Source organism: Herpailurus yagouaroundi, unplaced genomic scaffold (assembly GCF_014898765.1).
Source record: "Herpailurus yagouaroundi ecotype Mexico unplaced genomic scaffold, PumYag 139, whole genome shotgun sequence".
NCBI classification, from domain to species: Eukaryota; Metazoa; Chordata; class Mammalia; order Carnivora; family Felidae; genus Herpailurus; species Herpailurus yagouaroundi.
In genome coordinates this window covers 43,481,880-43,503,992 of record NW_024412394.1, presented here as the reverse complement: position 1 = coordinate 43,503,992, position 22,113 = coordinate 43,481,880, and the positions used below count along the sequence as shown (strand labels likewise).

The window sequence follows — 22,113 nt, the reverse complement described above, 5'->3', positions numbered from 1 at the left end:
CAAATTTAGGAGAAGGCACAGAAAAGTATGACATTTCAGAAGGCTGGGGAATAGAATTTCAAGAAAAAGGACAAACAGATTAGTGGCAATGCAGCAAAGAGGTCTGGTAAATTAAAGATTGATAATAGTGTTCATTAGATTTAGTCAGGAAATATTTTAACTTGAGAACAACAATTTTACTAGAATAATGAGGGTAGATAGGAAACTCCAGGGGATTGAGAAATAAATAAGAGATGAACTGTAAACTACTATTTCAAGCACATTAAATAGGAAAAACATGGGGTCAAGAGAGAACTTTTTCCCTTTAATGAGAGATTCAAACTCAATCAGGTGAGAGGATAGAACTTCTCTAGAAGTTATAAGTACAAGGGAGGGAGCTAACTGAGAAGAAGGGAGTGAGAATGTGGCACCTGTGGTGAGGTACCTTGAAGAGGAGGAGGAATACCTTGTCCACTGATGCCTGAAGAATACAGCTAAAGATAGAGGTCGGGGGGGGGGGGGGCACAGTTGAGGGAGATCATGTATTATGCCCTCACTATGCCAGATGTGGGAGACATGTGAAGAGGTCAAGATTTTAAAGGATTGGGAAAGCTTGGGAATAGCCACTGGGTATAATGGAAGTGGAAGCTGACCAAGAACAAATAAGAGGAATCACATGTAGGGTGGCAGTGGGAGTCTAGCCAAGGTTGGAGACCATATAACTGTAGTGGCAAAGCATGGCTATATGGCTTTCTCTGGCAACTCTTAGAATCCTGGGTTATCAATAATGTTAATTCCTCTTGCTTTGGATAGGTTACCCAGGTGGATGATCATATAAGGGGTCAGACAAGTAAGCTATTAATATCAGAAGTAAAAATCTGTCCAATATACTTCAAAGCTCAAAGCCTTTCAGTGTTTGGCCATTAATATAGAATAAAAACCAGAATCCTAGGCTAGAATTTTAAGGTTTCCAATATAAAATTCTGACCTTATTTTTAGTACACCCTTACATGTATCACCACATTATAGCCAAATAGGGTTTCTTGCTATTTTTTGAAAATTTTTTTCTTTCTCAATTTGCATCTCATGTTGCTTCTGGTATTTACCTGGCTTATAAAAACCTACATCTCTATTACTTAAAACTCAGTTCATTTGTGGGCACCTAGGTGGCTCAGTTGGTTAAGTATCTGACTTCGGCTCGGGTCATGAACTCATAGTTTGTGGGTTCAAGCCCCGGGTTGGGCTCTGTGCTGACAGCTCAGAGCATGGAGCCTGCTTCAGATTCTGTGTCTCCCTCTCTCTCTGCCCCTCCCTGCTCACACTGTATCTCTGTCTCTCTCTCTCTCAAAAATAAATAAACATTAAAAAAAAAAAAACAACTCAGTTCATTTATTACCAGGTCTGTGATTCCAGCCCGAAGTAATATCTGTCCTCTCAACATCTATAATTGCTTGTTTATATCGCTTTTATGTTACTTTCTATTTTTTTCAAAAACTTTCTAAAAATTACTAAATTTTATTTATTTATTTATTTTTTAAATTTTTTTTTCAACGTTTATTTATTTTTTGGGACAGAGAGAGACAGAGCATGAATGGGGGAGGGGCAGAGAGAGAGGGAGACACAGAGTCGGAAACAGGCTCCAGGCTCTGAGCCATCAGCCCAGAGCCTGACGCGGGGCTCGAACTCACAGACCGCGAGATCGTGACCTGGCTGAAGTCGGACGCTTAACCGACTGCGCCACCCAGGCGCCTCCTAAAAATTACTAAATTTTAAATTCTTTGATGATAGGGACCTTATTTTTCTCATTTTTCTCATTATTTTTCTCATTTTTCTCATTTCACAGTGCCAACACAATGCTTTTTCTGTACTAAGTGTGAAGTGAATATTTGCTGAACAGACATTGTATTACATACTTATACTAAGTAGCAAAATAGAACCTTTAAAAGAAAAGGTTTTATCTTTTCTGTAGACTGATTTCAAAGGTTTATTTGTATGTTATTTCATGAACCTCTTCTAAAATGAATGTTTTGTCCCATAGGTATGGGATGAATTGCCTTATTCAATTTGAAGATTTTGCCAATATAAATGCATTTCGTCTCCTGAAGAAATATCAAAACCAGTATTGCACATTCAATGATGATATTCAAGGTAAGCTGGTTAGGGAAGGAAGTGAAGATACAGAATGCATAGGGCAAAAGGGCCCAGATATTCCCATGAGGTTAAAGAATGTGTGTAATAGGGGGCACCTGGGTGGCACCTCAGTCTGTTAAGCCTCCCGAGTCTGGGTTTTGACTTAAGTCATGATCTTAGGGTTCATGAGTTCCAGCTCCACATTGAGCCCCTCGTTGGGCTCTGCACTGACAGCGCAGAGCCTGCTTGGGATTCTCAGTCTCCCTCTCTTTAAAACATAAGTAAACTTAAAAAAAAAATAAATTGGATGTTTAAAATGAAAGAATCGGCATAATGGGGACAATTGAATAACCTGGAAAGGTAGGAGGTTGTAGACCGTGAGTGAGGTATTCTAATGTAGTATTTGAAAGAAGCATTAGATCTGAGTGGTGATAAGTGCCAACGGGGAACTTAGCAGGAAGACAGCCAATGTGAAATAAGATGTTGAATGCTATTGGAAATGAGGTGGTCTAAGAAGAGTTTAAATGTAAGGTGAGGATGCTAATAATGTTTGTCTATTCATAGAGTTTTTATTGAGGACAAGTAATTATGTGTGAAAATACCCTCTGAACTGAGTTGTACTTTACAAATATAACTTTTAAAATTCACTATGCTTAAATTCTGTATTGTGACATAACTATATGAATATAATGTGTTTAAAAATAATAAGCCTCTGTACCTTTTGAGGCACACTAAAGCAATTGGTTGAGTCTTTCTTTCCCCCAAATCCTCTGTGATGTTAATCACATGGTTACTGTAGTATCATTTTCATGATAAAGATGCTGCTATACATTACTTCAACTTTATTTTCTTTCTTTTTAATTTAAATTTCTTTTTGAATATTTATTCATGAGAAGTGAATATTTGGAGAAATTCAAAAGGGAAGTAAAGAATCTAATTTTACAGCACTATAGTTCTATTATAGCTATAACTTGAAGATACATATATAGTGATAGCGTGCTTTTGGTGCTGCAGACAGATTTTGTAGACCAGTGACTGGGTCACTTACCAGTTAATTTTGTAGTGGTCTCTAAAATAGTCGCATTAGGGGCATCTGGCTGGCTCAGTTGGTAGGGCATTGACTCTCGATCTTAAGGTTGTGAGTTCAAGCCCCACACTGGGTGTAAAGATTACTTAAAAATCTTAAAAAAAAAAAATAGCCACATTCACTGCTGAAAAAACTATCCTTTCTTTAATATTCTTATCTTTTGATTTTGTGGGTCCCACAGAAATATCCATCTTTACAGACTCATAGTACATACTTTTGAATCAATACACAAAATTAATAGGCATCAGAGTTCAGTTTAAGACAAACAGTGCTAAATCCAAATTATCAAACAAAATGAGCAGTTTGGAATTAGGGTCAGAGCTCCTATTGACTTAGTCAGAATTTAGAGGTCAAGGCCTAGGCTGCATCAGAATTAAAGTCAGGAGCACAAGAAATCTGAGGCAGATGCTTACTTAAGTCAAGGCCAAGAGTATTGCATGTGGAATTGCTCTGGAGTGTCCACAACAGAATATTCCCCACTCCACCCAGCGGGTCACCACAATGGAGGCATTAAATAACTAATTTTTCACCCCAGCAAATCTGTCCTAAAATAAAATCTGCATGTTTACCTCTTTACACATAGGAATTTTAGAGTATGACTGCCTTAGCCAACAAAAAGACAGATTTGAGAAAAATGGGCCCAATCTCTGACTAGAGAAAACTTTTGGCAAGTTATTGGGGTTCTGATTAGAAACAATGAAATCATTTTATGCATTTCTCCATACCAAAATAGTGTCCTTAGTGACACATTATCCCCATATGTTTCTATTTTACCTTTTTAACCTTATGTTTTTACCATTTTGCCCACAATGTAATACTTTCCCCACTGTGGGCATAGAAATTGCATTCCAGTGCCAAGGAAAATAATTATGTAGCTATTACAGCCTTACCATGTAAATAAATGTTTCACACTGGACCCTTGGGAGAACTTTTTTCTTTTCTTTTCTTTTCTTTTTTTTAACAGAAGTGTTATTTAAAGATATTTTATGAAAAGTATTTGATTTTAAAAATCTTATAATTTATCTAAATGATCTAAAATAATTTTAAATGATAGAGATTTTAGTTTTAGATAGAGATTTGGACCTTAATGCATTCTAATTATAATTATTTTTAACTGGAAAAAATGTGCCAGTTAAATATGTTAAGAAATTGGACATTTAATTCTATAATCTGAATTCAGCAAATTCAGATCAAAACAATAAGGTCTCATCCTCTGGTCATTTAAAATCAATGACAAAAAAGAGGTTTTTCTTCTCATAATACCCTCTCTGGAATGGCTGTTCTCTAACATAACATTGTAAATATTTTACATAGAATATTCAGCCATAATAAACAAGTTTGTTAGGATTTTTTTAAAAAATAAGGTAGATATAGCCTAATCTTATACTAAATGCTTTGATAATTGAAAAGATCAAAAATCAGACATGATAGAACGGACTTTTCACAAAAGAAGGAAGACTGTTGGCCAGAAAACATGCTTCAAAGTTTAACACCACTGAGTTTTAAAAAGCATATTAAAAAGCAAATGAAAAACTGATTTTCTGTATCAAGCTGGCAAAGATTTTCTATAGTAATCCCAACTGTTAACGATGCTGTAAGAAGATGGGCACTCATATATCGATGGTGGAAATATAAACTGGTGCAACTCTTGGGAAGTCAGTATGTGTCAAAAACCATAAAAGTCTACGGCTCTTTGAGCCAACAATTCTATTTGTAGAAATTTATCCTGAGCAAGTAAAAGTATGTAAAGCAAATGTACAAGGATATTTATTTATTTTAAATATGTGTTTATTATTTTAATGGAGATATAATTGACATGTAACACTATTAGTTTTAAGTGCAATATAACGATTCGGTATATGTATATATTGCAAAATGACTGCCACAGTAAGTTAACATCTATCACCATGTATGGTTACAGTTTCTTGTGACAAGAACTTTTAAAATTTACTCTTAGCAACTTCCAGATACAGAATACAGTATGTCACCAGGCTGTACATGACATCTGCAGGACTTATTTATTTGTTTGTTTATTTACTTTTAAATGTTTATTCATTTTGAGAAGGAGAGAGAGAGAAAGAACACAAGCAGGGGAGGGGCAGAGAGAGAGGGGAACAGAATATCTGAAGCAGGCTCCATGCTGACAGCAGAGAGCCAGAAGTGGGGCTCGAATTCACTAACCTTGAGATCATGACATGAGACAAAGTTGGATGCTTAACCAACTGAAACACCCACATGCCCCAGGACTTAGTTATTTTAAACTGGAAATTTGTACCTTTTGAAAACCTTCATGCCTTTTGCCCACTTCCCAACCCCAGCCTCTGGGAGCCACCAATCTGTTCTCTATGAATTTGGCTTTTTGGTTTTGGTTTTGTTTTAGATTCCATATATAAGTGAGTATTTGTCTTTCTCCATCTGACTTATTTCACCTAGCCTCATACCCTCAAGATCCATTTCTGTTGTCGCAGATATTGGGATTTCCTTCTTTTCTTATGGCTGAATAATATTCCATTGTGTGTGTGTGTGTGTGTGTGTGTGTGTGTGTGTGTATCACATTTTTTTAATTCATTCATCGATGGACATTTTAGATTTTTTTCCATGTCTTGGCAATTGTAAATAATATTGCAATGAACATGTGGTTGCAGATAATCTTTTCAAGATAGTGATTTCATTCCTTTTAGATAAATACCCAGAAGAGAAATTGCTGGATCATATGGTAGTTTTATCTTTAATTTTTTGAAGAATCTCTATACTTTTTTTCATAGTGGCCGCACCAGTTTACTTTCCACCAGTGGTGCACCAGAGTTCGCTTTCCTCCACATCCTTGTCAACACTTGTTACTTCTTGTGTCTGGTAATAACCCTTCTAACAGGTGCAAAGTAATACCTCGTATGGTTTTGATTTGCATTTCTGTGATGATTAGTGATGTTGAGCACGTTTTCCTGTACCTATTGGCCATTTGTGTATCTTCTTTGGTAGAATGTCTGTTTAGATAAGGATACTTATTATTATTAATAGTATTTTTAACATTAGTTATATATTATTAACATTGTTGCAATGTTATTTTTTCAATTATTCTCTGATCATAAATGATCTTTTTTAAAAGCATGTATATTCTTGTGAATCAGAGCAAATATTTTAAAAGAATGATATATGTAATAAAAATTGAATTGAGCTTTTAGATTATTATAATAAAGAACAAAGACATTTAGAATATACTTGTCTCATATTAGAAAATGTAGGCCTTAAGTATTAAAAGTAACTTTTCAAACTCATTGCCAGAATTAAAATTTCACATCACGGGATTGTTAACAAACATTGACCAACAGATTAAGACGGTAAAGTTGAACAATAAATAAAAACCTTTCTAATTATTATTTTTTCTGAAAAAATCATGTACTGATGAAGTAACAATAGAAAGTTAACATTAATTTCAGAAGAAAAGGCACATCCAGACAAAATAGTCAAGGTGATTTGTAAAATGCAGCATTATATTTGTACTGTTCTTAATCAACTGAATGTGGTAAATTATTTTGGTAAATCCTAAACTATGGCAGTAAGTTATAAAGCCAGGCCAGTAGGAAGACCCCACCCCCCACCTTTAATGGAGTGTTTTGTTCCTGATGTAGCTGGCTCACAGAAATGTGCCCTAAATGTGCCCTCACTGGTGTCCCAAGCTTCTGGATTCCCATACCCAGGTTTCACTTTGTGAAGTCATGTGTCATCTCGGTGCCCTTAGGGACTTGACCAACTCTCCTGAGGTGGCACACACTTGATAATTGCAGCTCTTCATAGCACTGGGGCCACTAAAAGGCTGAGCATAGTCACTCTCAGGACTCGGAGGTACGCCTCTGAGAGGTGATGCCCTCTCTGCGCACTCTGCTCCCAGGATGGAAGAGAAGCTGCTCACTTGGGCCCTGTGGCCGTGAGCCACTTGATGTACTCGCTAGTCTTCGGCAGGAAGAGACAAGAACCAGAGATACTAGAGCAAAGTTCATGATCACCACCAACAAAGTAGGGACCATCAGGACGGTGAGCTCCTACACCACAAAAGTGGGAAACAGGTGAAGACCTGCTAACTGATGCAAAGAAAATGGTAACCAGGAAGTCACAAGTAGGCTTAATTTAAGACACAATCTCCTCGGTGACCTTGTAGCCTTGGGAAGAGATGAGCAGTCTGGCCAGGAAGCAGCCCAGCTCCATGGAGACATCCAACAGCTCCGTGACAGCATTAAAAAGATGAAGGCAGGGGCGCCTGGGTGGCTCCGTTGGTTAAGCATCCGACTTTGGCTCAGGTCATGGTCTCATGGTTTATGAGTTTGAGTCCCGTGTTGGGCTCTGTGCTGACAGCTCAGAACCTGGAGTGTGCTTCTGATTCTCTCTCTCTCTCTCTCTCTCTCTCTCTCTCTCTCTCTGCCCCTCCCCCACTTGTGTTCTGTCTCTCTTGGTCTCTCAAAAATAAATAAATAAATGTAAAAAAAAATTAAAAAAAAAAAAGATGAAAGCAGTGGGGCACCCCAGTGGCTTGGTCGGTTAGGCTTCCAACTTTGGCTTAGGTCATGATCTCACAGTTCATGGGTTTGATTTGAGCCCTGCGTCGGGCTCTCTGCTGTCAGTGCAGAGCCAGGGAGCCTGCTTCTGATGCTCTGTCCCCTTGCCTATCTGCCTCTCCCCTGCTCTCATTCTCTCTCTCTCAAAAATATATAAAACATTTTTGAAAAAGAGGTGAAAGCACAGATTCTTGTAAGATATTTTTTATTCCCTTTGCTTTCAATGCGAAGCTTTAGATAAGATAGGCCTATGAGATAAGTCTTTATGATAAGGCATAGAAGAAAAGCAGCAGCCACAGAGAAAAGAATCTGACCAACAAGCCAGTATTCACAGTAGTGAATTGGATAAGGGCCGCCCTGAGGGCCATGACTAAAGCCTGGCTGCGTGTCCTGCACTACGAGCATCTCGAGCAGCACCGTGTATAGTCAACATCACCTGCTTCTTTTTCACCACAGGTACTACCCATGAGGAGCCTGGACACTACGTGTGTGCTTGATAAGGACAAGCAAGTAGAAATAAAGATGCTCTGGGTGCGTCTGATCTGTAAAAGATGTCCCCATAGTAAGCCGAATGCAGTCACTGCTAGTGCCATATGACGTAGTCCTTGTAGGGCAATCTTTCCTACCTTTCTCAGCTTCACTGGGGAAAATTCTAAGCCAATAAGAAAAAGAGTAAAGAACCCCAAATTCTCATGTCTCCACTTGTACAATAAACTTAATCCCCTTTCGTCCTAGAGGTCCCAAAAGTATCCCAGCAGTCGTGAAAGGAAATATTGTATGTCGGCAGTCCTGTTGCTATGCACAGCCGGCTCCAAGGAAAGACAATGCTCCTGTGCTAACAGCGTTCTTCGTCAGGTGGTGATCTGCACCCGGGATTGTTCGTCTCTGGGCTTGGTCAAAATATACTGGTCATTTTGGGAGTCAGTCAGCATGCTAAGACCCAGATCAGGCTCCACTTCTCATTTTTTGTGAGGTGTTGCTTAGAGTTGCCTCTTCTCCCACCCTCAGAACTGCCTCAAAATTGACCCCTTTGACTGATGCGTTGTCATCAAAAGTGCGTTCTTCCTTCCTCTTTCTCACATCTTCAAGAATGTCATCAAGCATGGATAAACTTTTGTTTTGATGATGTGTATTTTTGAGGGCTTCAACTTGATGTTTTTCTGCTGCTAGAAGTTCCACAGGTTCCATCTCTTCCTTTACTGCAGCCTCTCCCAAGGGCTCTAGGTGCTGCCTACTGCTCTCCTTCATGGTCACAACATCTTTGTAATTTCCCTGCAGGGCTCTCTCAGGTCCATGGACAGCCTGGAAGACTGTGCATTTTCACTTCATTCACCTCTTTTTGGAACATTTCAAATGTATGCACCTGAAACATTTTCTCTTCATCCCACAGACCGGCATCTTTTCCCACTTCTCTGATTGTCCTTTTCAGTCAGTAAAGAACCCCAGTCTTTTAGTGAAGAAACCCAGAGAGCTTTCTGCAACTATGGAGGACCCACTGCTTCCTCTGAGTTATAGCCACCCGTCCGCCTCAAGCTGTAACTTGATGGCATGTTCCAACACCTCTCCACGTTCCACAGCATCCATTATCAGAGGAAGTATTATTAGAAGCAACATCCAGAAGTAATTTGCTCTAATACCTTCACGATCCAACTTTACAGGACAAGGCAAGGCTGTCCAAAGCTTTCTGTTGAGCTGAGCTCATATTTAGATACACATTTTCAGCTGATACCAAATGCAGCACCTGGTGCTGCATGCAGGTGGTCCTGGAGCAAGCAGTGTGAGTGTGGCAGGAACAGGCCTGACGAATCCAGCATCAGTTATCTAGCTACTTTGGAACCTGGCCCAGCTGCAGTGCATCCTAGGTCTGACTCGTTGGCACTGAGAGCCAGACAGGGAGAAGCCTTCCTGTTTCCCCTTTCAGGTGGCATGTGGTGGGGCTGCCCCCCAGGGTGGGGGACGGGGGCAGGGTTGGGCTTGAGGAGGGCCCTAGCCACCCATTGCCCTCTCTGGAATGCAGTCTCTATTGTAACGTTATTTTTAAACGCAAAAAATCAGAAGTCCTCTAAATATCTAAAAGTAGAGGTTGGGTTAAATAAATTTGACATATCCATATTATGGAATATTATAAGTATACAGAATATTTTAAAATATGTTATTGACATCATAAGGTAGCCTCAGGATATTGTTAAGTGGCAGAAAGTATGCTAAAATTGTATGCATGGCATGAGGTATTTTTTACAAATTAAAATTTTGTTTACTTTGCACATATCAGATATGGAAAACAGCTGTAAGAATATTCATCAGAATGTTGAAAAGGATTCTACCTAGGCAGTAGGATTATAGGTGATTTCTTTAGTCTTTGTATATCTGGATTTTAACTGTTTAATGGATTTGCTACAATGGGCATCTTTTTATGAATACATTTTTCAAGTGTCAAAAGATACCACGCTAAACTGTTGAGCCGTAACACAAGAATACCTAACATATAATCTTTCATTAGCAAGATTACTTAATACCAAAAACCTATTGTGTCTGTTAGTGTTCTTTTCAAAGTCATATTGTTATTAGTTTATGTAGTAATTTGGTATGTGCTCTCATTTCCTTATAAGAGGCATTCTTCACGTCACCACTTAATTGATATCAGTTATGTGAAGGATAAGAAGTTATACAGAGAAAAAAAGAAAACAGTATTCTGACTACACTTATTCCTTCCTCTTATTTGTAGATTTTAATACTCAGTTGACTTAACATTCATATTCCAGAGCACTTTATTTTATATGGAGACACCACAGTTGCATTCCCCTATGTTTCTGCTAAGATGTCTTTATACTAGAAGACAAAAAAACTACTTAGACTATTTTGTTATATTAGAATTTGTTTTATCAAACATTTAACAGAAAAAGCAGCACATGAATTAGAATGCACGATTCTTTTGTCAAATATTCTTACTGCAAAAGAATTTAGCAGATTTTTTCAAACATTACTCTGCTTTAGTAACAGTGAAACCATTCCAGTTTGGAAAAACTCATTAGAATTAGTGGTTAGCTTCTTTTCCTGTGTCTTCAGCTACTCTCTCTCTACTGCCTTCCCATTAGCCTTCCCATGTTTAAATTGCTTTAATTCTTTTTTTTTTTTTTAAGTTTATTTATTTTGAGAGAGAGTGAGAGTGAGAATGAGTGGGGAAGGGGCCTAGAGAGAGGGAGAGACAGGATCCCAAGCAGGCTGCACACTGTCAGCATGGGGCTCAATCCCACCAACCACGAGATCATGACCTGAGCCAAAATCAAGAGTTGGACGCTTAACCAACGAAGCCACCCAGACGCCCCTGCTTTAATTTTTAAAATAATTGCCTTCATCCTCATTTTCCCCAGCAACAGCCCTTGTCATTCTTTCCTTAAAAATATAAAAATAAACGATTTTTCTTGGCTCTGTTTCCCTCCCACCCCCACCCCCATCTTCATCTCACTCTTTCTTATCTAAGCTTTTCCAAGGACTGCTCAACACCTGCTGTCTCTGTTCTTTTTCTTTTATTTATTCCTCCGCACACTGCCCTCCAACTTTGGCTCTAGCCCGTGTAAATAAAGTAGCTCTCTGAAAGGTCACCATGATGTAATTACCAGACCTAGTGTGGTTATTTGTCATTTCCCTTCTTGATTGACCTTTCTTATGTTTGTCACTACTTCCTCCCTTTGTTTCCATGACAGCCATCCACTTTCTTGCTTCTCCTACCTCTTTGACCACTTTTTACTTAGTCATCTTCCCTATATCACATTCTCCTGCCCTTACTCCTTAAATGTTTATATTCATTCGGGTTCTCTCCTTTTGAAGAGAACTTACTCACTGAATACTGTTATGAATCCACATGACCTAAATACAACCACACATTTTCGAATTCCAGATCTTTTATCTCCGACCTAGATTTCTAGACTGAGTTCCAGACCTGTATATCTAACTACCTTCTTGACATTGTTCCCTGAGCAGCACACAGAGAGGACAACCTCATAAGCTCAAAACTGAACTCCTGTTTACCTTGCACATTTTCCCCTGGTCCTCCAAATAAGAAAATGTATGATTATTCCTGACTTTTTCCTCACCCATCCTATGTATTTAATCATTAAGTCCTGTTGATTTTTCTGTCTTAAACATTTCCTCCCTCTCAACTTGCTTCTCTCTTGGATTGTTGCAATATCCTCTCTCCTCAATAATTGTAGTGACCTTTTAACTCGTCTACATCCCACCAGCCTCCAACTCGCAAATGTATTCCCCCCTCCACTCTCTGAATTTAGAATCTTTTAGCAGCCTTCTGTTACCTATAATAAATTATAATTGCCTTGCTTTATATACTTCCTTCATATAGTTACTTTTAGTGTGTAATAGAAGGCCCTGCATGATCTAAACACTTCTCTAGCCTCACATCACTTTGCATTCTAATAAGTTGTGTTTGCTTCAGCAACACTGTAAAACCTACAGTTTCACATGTGTTCTCTTCCCTTTTATATTTTAGGAGGCTTGGTATACAAATGGAGCTTGTATTCAGGGTTTTTACTATAAGATATTTGGTTGAGCCATTTCCTTAAGGAAATCTCCCTTGTCAGTTTCTGGCCTTTTTCTCTTACATTGCTCAGATTCTACAGAAAAGGTTTTTCAGTCTGTCTCCTGACATTAGCTTTCTGCTAGGATGAGCTTTCTGCCAGTATTCTTTGAGCCAAGTAGGAGTAGGTGGCGGGGGGGCCGCCCCCGGAGGGTCTGCATATTGAGTATGTAAATTTGCATTTAATCTTCTTGTTTTCAAATATGGCATCCCTTGCCACCAATTTCCCCTGATGTTTTACAGTTATGCCTGGTGTCTTAATAATCTAGATACCCTTTCTATAACATAAACCGCCAGAGTGTGGAGGGTCAGCCATCTAATAAAAGGTGAGGAAAATGGATCTAGATTGTAACTACTTCTTAACAGATTTTTGAACAACCTCCTGTTTTCAGCCTCTTCTTCATCCCTACTTTCAGAGGTTCTTGGTCCCTCTTATAACCAGGCCTTTCAAGAGTTCTGCTTTATCAGTCTAATCACTTGTTAGCATTCCCCATGGCTGGTCAGCAGTTCAGCTTTCCCACATCTACTAAGTCTGTCGCCATTTGCCCATCTGCCTTCTAGCTGCTAAGATTTTGATGCTATCCTCTTCTGGTTCCTTGACCTTTTTTTTTTTTTTTTTTTTTTTAAATCTTCTCTCTGTTGTTTTAGTAGAGTTCATTGGGGGAGACGGAAAACTAAATTATGTGTTCAGTCCCTCGATTTGACCAGTCTTCTCTGCCTCCATGTCTTTGCACATGCTTGTCCTATGGGAGGTCCTGGAGCTCTCATCTTAATCTTTTGATACTGTGCTCAGGTAGCATGTCCTCTAAATACTGTGGCCCCTGCTTCAACACATTCACTCCCACCCTGCTTGCTTCTAGTTCTGTCTGATCTGTTTATTTAGTAGCACGTGAGGATTATAATTATTTGATTACGTATTATTCACCTTTGCTGGTTATATATAGTAATCCTAATCAGATTTAACGAATTACTGCATTAGTAGAGGTCATTCTTTGGTCAATGTTAAATATTAACTGGTCTTTAAAAGTCATAAACTTCAGCCTGTCTTTGTGTGCTTTACTAAAAATTCAGTTTTGAGTCTCAAAACAAAAGTTATTTTGGAATAATTTATTGTGAAAACCTGCATTTTTGTGAAGTATCAGCTTGCCACACTAATTCCCCTGACTGTAGTGAAATTTAAATCAAAGTAGTACCAGGAAGTAGGACCAGGAAATGTGTAAGAATAATGCTCAAATTAATTTTTGATAGTAAAAATATCTTTTTGATTCTTATTAATTCCATGAAGAGAAGTTTGGATGTTTTATTATGTCCTCATGAAATGTTATAGAATACACATTTAAATAGAAGCCTCTGACATCCACTGTAGACAGAGATTTAGTTTATCTTATTTGAGTTAATACGAATTTAAAATGTCTTGACTTTTTTTTTTCTCCCTTCCCCGCATTCCTAATGTCTTGACTTTTAATACAGGATGATCCAGCACAACCATATAAAAATGTCATCATATTATAGTTTAGATCTTTTGAGATATTTATTCTCTCTGTTCTTAAATGCCCAGTTCTGTTTAAAATCAAAACAGGGGAAAAATTTTAAAAAAATCAAATCAAATCAAAACTGGGGCGCCTGGGTGCCTCAGTCAGTTAAGCATCTGGCTCTCGGTTTCAGCTCCAGTCATGATCTCATGGTTCATGAGTTTGAGCTCTGCACTGATAGTGTAGAGCCTGCTTGGGATTCTCTCTCTCCCTCTCTCTCTCTGCCCCTACCCCGCACATGCTGTCTCTCTCTCTCTCTCTCTCTCTCTCTCTCTCTCTCTCTCTCAGAATAAGCAAATAAACTTAAAAAAAATAAAAAAATAAAACAGATACAGTGATTGCTGATGATACTTCAACTTTGATTCATCAACTGGTTAAATCTTGTTGGTTCTCGTGGAATGTATAGAGACCCTTAACATTGCAGAATCTCAGAGTTGGAAGGGAGCTTAGAATCCCTGAAATCCAAACTTATGGCTAGCTTCAAAAAGCCTGAGATAGAGATAGTTTGAACTACTATTTGTGAATAACTCCGTATCTTCTGGATACCAGTATCTCTCTCAAATTCTTTTTTCATCTATTTAACAGCTCTTGTGAGTCTGTCTTGATGTAAGAGACAAAGAGACAAACATAATTGTTATGGTGTCTTTTCTGCATAGATAAGCCATTGTTTTACACAGGCTTTCATTTATTACTATTATTTTTTATTTGATTATAGTTGACACACAATGTTATGTGAGTTTCAGGTACATAACATAGTGTTTCAATAACTATATGTTATGTTGTGCTCACCACAAGTGTAGCTACCATCTATCACCATATAACACTATTACACTAATACCACTGATTATATTCCTATGGTGTGCCTTTTATTCCTGTGACTGATTCATTCCATAACTGGAAGCCTGTATCTCCCACTCCCCTTCACCCATTTTGCTCATCCTCCTTTTCTGGTATCCATTAGTTTGTTCATTCTCTGTATTTATAGATATGATCCTGATTTTTGTTTGTTTATTTGTTTTTTAGATTCCACATGTATTTGTCTTTCTCTATATGACTTTCTTAGCATTATATCCTCTAGGTTTATCCATGTTGTCGCAAATGACAAGATCTCATTTGACTGTGTAATATTCCATTGTGTGTGTTTGTGTATGTATGTACCTGTATGTACCACATCTTCTTTACCCATTCATCTATCAGTGGACATTTGGGTTGATTCCATATCTTGGTTATTGTCAGTAATGCTGCAGTAAATATAGGGGTGCATATATCTTTTTGAATTAGTATTTTCATTTATTTGCAAATGATATATCTGATACAGAGTTAATATCCAAAGTATGTAAAGAACTTATAAACTCAACACCAAAAAACAAATAATCTGATTAAAAAGTGGGCAGAGGTCCTTAACAGACATTTTTTTTCCAAAGAGGAGATTAAATTGGCCAACAGACACATGTAAAGTTGTTCAGCATCACTCATCATCAGGGAAATGCAAATCAAAACCACAACGAGGTATCACTTTATACCTATCAGAATGGCTAAAATCAAAAACACAAATATCAGGTGTTGGCAAGTATGTGAAGAAAAAGGAACCCTTGTGCACTGTTGGTGGAAATGCAAATTGGTGTAACCCATTGTGGAAAACAGTATGGAGGGTCGCCCAAACTAAAAATATAAATACTATATAATCCACTAATTCCACTTCTCAGTATTTCCCCAAAGAAAATACAGACTTTCATTTTAGATAATGTATAGAAGGGTACCCTTTGCATAATGTATGACTTACCACAGTTCATACTTTATTATAATGGTGGCTCAAAGTGGCTAGCATTTTATTTTCATGATTCACATTGTGTTTCTAAATAAAAAACATGCAGGAGACACACAGGTCTTCAATAATTATTGTGGTCTTATTTATGACTACCAAATTCTGTAAGAAAGAAACAACCAACCAAAAGATTGAAAATAACAAACATACTAAAGGTAAAAACTTAATCCATTTTTGGCACATGGCATATATAACACTTCATCATTGTGTCATGCGTCAAACCTATTACAATCAATATTTTTCAACTAAATATGGGTGTTTAAAAATTAACTAAGCTTTACTACGCAGCTGAGTGATCTAGGAACCATTATAGTGTTATTTAGAGGAGTATGTATATACAGTTGGAAAGTACTGCATGAGGGTACAAAGTTTTATTTTAGACATGAGCCAGTAAAGAAGTTGAGCTATGTAATTATGTTTAAAAGCACAAAAACTGCTCTGTGATCTGTGAAAGCCTGTATGTCAAAGTAGTAAAATTAAAACTGTGAAGTTTCTATGACCGTGAAGCATGATGAGGAAAACTCAGTCTTCATTCTAAATAAGTTTTACATTAATATTGTTCAGCACTTTTGGGATTATTATAGGTAGGAAGCCAATTAAAGGATGCAATAACATCAGATTTTCATTGCTATTAACTATCAGTTTTTCAAATTGAAGATTAAAAGATTAAATTCCAAATGTATGTAGCACATCATTACCACCAGTACCATAATCAGGAAGCATTTACTGTGCACCCACTTTGTGTAGAGGGGATTAGTAATAGGTTTCAGAGCCCCTAGAGTAATTAGGGGGAAGAATCGAATAGCACTTAGTACTCTTTTATCTCACACAGTACAACTATTTTACAGATGAGGAAACTGATATAATTTCTCTAAATTCATTCAGCCTGGGTGGTTCAGTTGGTTAAGTGTCTAACTTCAGCTCACGTCATGATCACATGGTTCATGAGTCTGAGCTGCATCGGGATCTCTGCTGTCAGTGCAGAGCCTGCTTTGGATCCTCTGTCCCCTCTCTCTCTGCCCCTCCCCATCTTGGCATGCTCTCTCAAAAATAAATAAACCTTTAAATTCATCCAGCTAGTAAACAGGTTGCGCTGGAATCCACATAAGAATCCAAATGCCATGCTCTTAGTCATTACATCACTGCATTAAGTCACAATATTTTCAAGAATAGTAGCGAGTTGCTGTCTTAAAATATTGATGACAATAGCCTGAGAATTTTGCCTCGTATCTAAGCGTGGGGTCAGACAACTGCACGTTCCCTTTCTGTACCAGTTACCACGTTGTATGATGATTTTAAGATGTGAATAAAGATTTGAGGCTTAGAATTTGGCAGGGTCTGTTTGAGGATCACTCAAGGGTACTTATTACTTGTTTCAGGAACAGCATCTGTTGCAGTGGCAGGGATCCTTGCGGCTCTTCGAATAACCAAGAACAAACTGTCTGATCAAACAATACTCTTCCAAGGAGCTGGAGAGGTACCTGCCTTATACAGTCTTATGTTCTCTGAAACTAATGAGTGGAATTTATCTTAATTATTCATTAATTTGAAGTTCAGGGTATTCTTTTAAGTTTTTAGTAGATTGCATCTGTAGGTTTTATTGAAAGATTTCCAAAAGTAAGTATTGAGGCATTTTAATTTTTCATAAGGAGGCATAGCGATAGTTTTCAGTCTTAAATTTGTAAGATAATCAAATGGTGCCATGGGTTTCTGTTTTACATATTTAAGGTGCCATGTGGGAACAGAGAAGTTTCCAATGTGTGGTTATGTATAAAAGCCTTTAAGGATTTAAGCTATTGTATCTGATGAATTTAGTATCCTCCAGTTTCACATATGAGAGTTTCCTTGACTCACAAGTCAATGCACACATAGATCACTATATACAAGTTTTTAAGAAAAAAAAATTGAATTGGAGATTCGTCATGCATTATAACTGTTTACGTGCAAAAGCACCAAAACATTTACAATTGCTGGAAGGAGATGGCAGCAAGACAAAAGTGGACTGTTTTCTGTCCTCCTTTGCTATGAGTTAATCATTTGAAGAAAGAAAACTAGACTCCAGTGATAATAATTCACCCCCAACAATAGGAATTAAAAGGTCAATTGAGTTTGAACTTCTTGTGAGAAAACTGCCCAAATTATTTGGAATTATAGAATGTAATGAATGGAGAAATACTTTGTGGCTGTATATATCTTAAGAAGCTTTACAATTTCAAATTGAATAGGATTATGAATAAGTGTAATACACTGGTCGAAATTGTATATATTGTGTTTGTTTTGATTTTACTTGTTCTTAAAATATGCAAAGCCAGAACTTAAATGCCAAGATGTAAACCTTTCAAAGTATTCTGATGTAAATCACAAATTCATTTTCACATCAAAATAAAATCAAGGCTAAATTATAGCTTATTAAAATTTGAGCTTTTATTTGTGTCGATGTTACATGCTGTATTTAATTTTAGTAAATTTCTTCTTTGAATTCAAATTGTTTGAATTTCCCAAGCGTTTTGATGAATGGCACAGGCCAGTTCTTGATACTCAGCAGGGCAGAGGTATTCATGGTTGGATGACTCAAAACTGCCACTTGTTTGTCCCTGAAAAGGTTTCGGACATTCACCGATTATCACAAAATTCATCAAATACCAAAGAAGTAGATTCCTTTAATCTTGCAAGAGATTTCACAGTACTTTCTTTGTCCAAATTAATGGAGCAAATACATGCTTGGGGACAGAGATTTTATATGTTTTATTCTATTGCCTAATTGGTCAAGTTCCCATCCAAATGACCAGGCTTCATTCTTCACATTCAATTAGAGGATCTGGAGCGCAACAATAAACAATACAGTCCAATGAGCAAGGCTGACCAGTTCATTATTTTAGGGTCAATATTTGCTTGTTGAAGCAAATCTTAATTGCATTAACAGGATTAAAGATGATGACAAGGATATCGCTGGTTTATCTGTGGCTAAAAAGCAAGCCACATAATAGTGGTTCTGTTGTGATAAGAAGAGTAAACAGTTGTCCTTTAGCTTAACCCGAATGTGACAAAAATACTTTGCTCCCAGTACAAATGAATGAATATAACTCTTTAGGTCAATGGAGCCGTTTTGTTCTTTCTTGTTAATAAAGATATAATGGAGTGAAACATTACGTGGAACAACTTTTTAAAGTTTATGTTCATTACCTCCTTCTCAGGCTGCCTTAGGGATTGCACACCTGATTGTTATGGCCATGGAAAAAGAAGGTTTACCAAAAGAGAAAGCCATGAAAAAGATCTGGTTGGTTGACTCAAAAGGATTAATAGTTAAGGTAAGAATCTGTCAGTTTTAACTAGAATAAAACTTAATGTGCCGTTCTGGCTGCCCACCTCAAAGACTACAAGTGCTTCCACCCACCCTACCCCAACACCATGTGAAAAGAGTAGCCATTACACATGAATGACCGTGTCGTACAATAATACTGATTACTCTTCTGAAAAAGAAGCTTGTGGCTCAGCTGTAGAATCTGCCTGTGGTGTACGTAGGCCCTTTACAACTCTGTGGATTGTCAGGCCACTCGAATTAGTTTGCACATGAGGCAGTTTGATAGTGACACAACTGAAACACCTAGCTATAGGTCCTTTTACTAAGGGCTATATGTCAAAATGCACACTAGCTGGAAAAAAGAAAAAGAACAAACAATGAAATAGCCCCTCTTTTGCCGCTTTCTCTCAACCAAAGTCTTGAGGGCTTCAATGAGAATTCCTCAAGGGGCTTTAATAAATGGGCTGTTACAGTGTTAACTGACAAAGTCATTTCCCCAGCTGTAATAGAGATAACAGGATCTACTTCATAGGTTATTGTGAGAACCAAATAAGACTAAGAATGTGACCATGTTGCTACACAGTTATAAGGCATTAATATTACTTCTACCTTCTGTGCACATTAATCACTCTTCCTTAAACTGCCAGAAAAAATACTTGTAAATCCCCTTTCTACATGGAAATGAATTTTTAAAATAACCAGTGATAAGCATAGGCTTCAGGAATTTAATATAGAAACAAATGTGAATGTGAACAAACTTTCTGGAAAACTATCTTATGTGTATCCAAAGCCTTTACAAGTTTATGCTTCTGATCCAATAGAATTGTAAGAATACGTCCTATAGAAATAGAGATGTACACAATGTTTTTTGGTTTTTTTCTTTTTAATTTTTTATTGAAAATCATTTAACTAACATACAGTATATTTTTAGTTTCAAGTGTACACTTTAGTGATTCAGCACTTTCATACAACACCTGATGTTCATCACAAGTGCCCTCCTTAACCCCCATCATCTATTTAACCCATTCCTCCAGCCATCTCCCCTCTGTTTGATCTCTCTAGTGAAGACAGTTTCTTGGTTTGCCTCTCTCTCTCTCTCTCTCTTTTTCTCCCTATGATTTTTGTTTTGTTTCTTAAATTCCAGATATGAGTGAAATCATGGTATTTGTCTTTCTCTGACTGACTTATATCACTTAGCATAATAGTCTCTGGCTCCAGCCACATCATTGCAAATGGCAAGATTTCTTTCTTTTCTATGGCTGAGTAATATTCCGTTGTGTGTACATGTACATCTATCTATCTATCTATCTATCTATCTCTACATACATATACGTACACACCACATCTTTTTGTTTTCCTTAAATTTTTTAAAAATTCAAAACCACACATCTTCTTTATCCATTCATCAGTCAGTGGACCCTTGGGCTGTTTCCATAATTTGGCTATTGTAGATATGCTGCCATAAAAATTGGGATGCATGTATCTCTTAAAATTAGTATTTTTGTATTCTTTGGGTAAATACCTAGTAGTGCAATTGCTGGATTATAGGGTAGTTCTATTTTTGACTTTTTGAGGAACCTCCATATTGTTTTCCACAGTGGCTACACGAGTTTGCATTCCCACCAACAGTGCAAGAGGGTTCCCTTTTAGCCACATCCTTGCCAACACCTGTTGTTTCTTGTGGTGTTGATTTTAGCCATTCTAGCAGGTGTGAGATGATATCTAATGGTAGTTTTTTTTTTTTTTTTTAATTTAAATCCAAGTTAGTTACATATAGTGTAGTAAGGATTTCAGGAATAGAATTTAGTGATTCATCACTTATATAGAACACCCAGTGCTCATCTCAACAAGTGTCCTCCTTAATGCTCATCACCCATTTAGCTCATCCCCACACCCATCACCCCTCCAGCAACCCTCCGTGGGTTCTCTGTATTTAAGAGTCTCTTATGATTTGTCTCCCTTTCTGTTTATATCTTATTTTTTGCTTACCTTCCCCTATGTTCATCTGTTTAGTTTCTTTTAGAACTTTTTTTTTTCAAATGTTTATCCATTTATTTTTGAGATAGAGAGAGCACACAAGCAGGGGAGGGGCAGAGAGGGAGAGGTAGACACAGAATCTGAAGCAGGCTCCAGGCTCTGACCTGTCAGTGCAGAGCCAGACACAGGGCTCGAATCCAAGAATGGCAAGATCATGACCTGAGCCGAAGTTGGATTACCAACCGACTGAGCCACCCCGATGGCCATCTGTTTTGTTTCTTAATTCCACACGAGTGACATATCTCATAGTAGTTTTGACTTGTATTTCCTTGGTGATGTGTGATATTGAACATCTTTTCACGTGTCTGTTGGCCCATCTGTATGTCTTCTTTGAAAAAATGTCTAGTCATGTCTTGTGCCCATTTTTTTAATTACAGTATTGTTTTTTGGGTGTTGAGTTTTATAAGTTCTTGGTATATTTTGGATAATAACGCTTAATCAGATATGTCATTTGTAAATATCTTCTCCCATTTTGTAGATTGCCTTGTAGTTTTGTTGATTGTTTCCTTTGCTGTTCAGAAGCTTTTTTATTTTGATGAAGTCCCAATGGTTTATTTTTGCTTTGGTTTCCCTTGCCTTAGGGACATATCTAGTAAGAGGTTGCTAGGGCCAATGTCAAAGAGGTTACTACCTATGTTCTTCTCTAGGATTTTGATGGTTTCCTGTCTCACATTTAGGTCTTTCATCCTTTTTGAATTTATTTTTGTGTGTGATGTAATGAACTGGTCCAGGGTCATTCTTGTGCATGTTGCTGTCCAGTTTTCCCAACACCATTTATTGAAGAGGCTGTGTTTTTTTTCCATTGGATATTCTTTCCTGCTTTGTCAAAGATTTATTGACTTTATAGTTGTGGGTTCATTTCTGGGTTTTCTGTTCTGTTCCATTGATCTATGTGTCCATTTTTGTGCCAGACACATGTTTTATGTTTAAGAATGTTATCACAGCATTAATTGTAATAATGATATGTTTTATCTCATTATAATGGTAATATGCTGTAACCTAAATAGAGGATAACTGTGAAATAATTATGGAATAGCTACATGAATAGAATATACAGGCTTAGAGTTTTTTTGAAAGAACT

The 22,113-nt window shown here is 37.4% G+C and overlaps 1 protein-coding gene and 1 pseudogene across 1 annotated transcript in view; one reads left to right on the top strand and one right to left on the bottom strand.

Annotated features, from left to right (window-relative positions):
- Positions 1–22,113, top strand: part of ME1 (malic enzyme 1) — a 199,021-nt gene that overhangs the window by 146,245 nt on the left and 30,663 nt on the right. Inside the window, exons 7-9 of the mRNA XM_040474057.1 lie at positions 2,018–2,127; positions 17,074–17,171; positions 18,889–19,002. Coding sequence (XP_040329991.1) covers positions 2,018–2,127; positions 17,074–17,171; positions 18,889–19,002 — 322 coding nt within the window. The remainder of the gene's footprint in view (positions 1–2,017; positions 2,128–17,073; positions 17,172–18,888; positions 19,003–22,113) is intronic.
- On the bottom strand, positions 7,027–11,844 carry LOC121029219 (transmembrane and coiled-coil domain-containing protein 3-like; annotated as a pseudogene).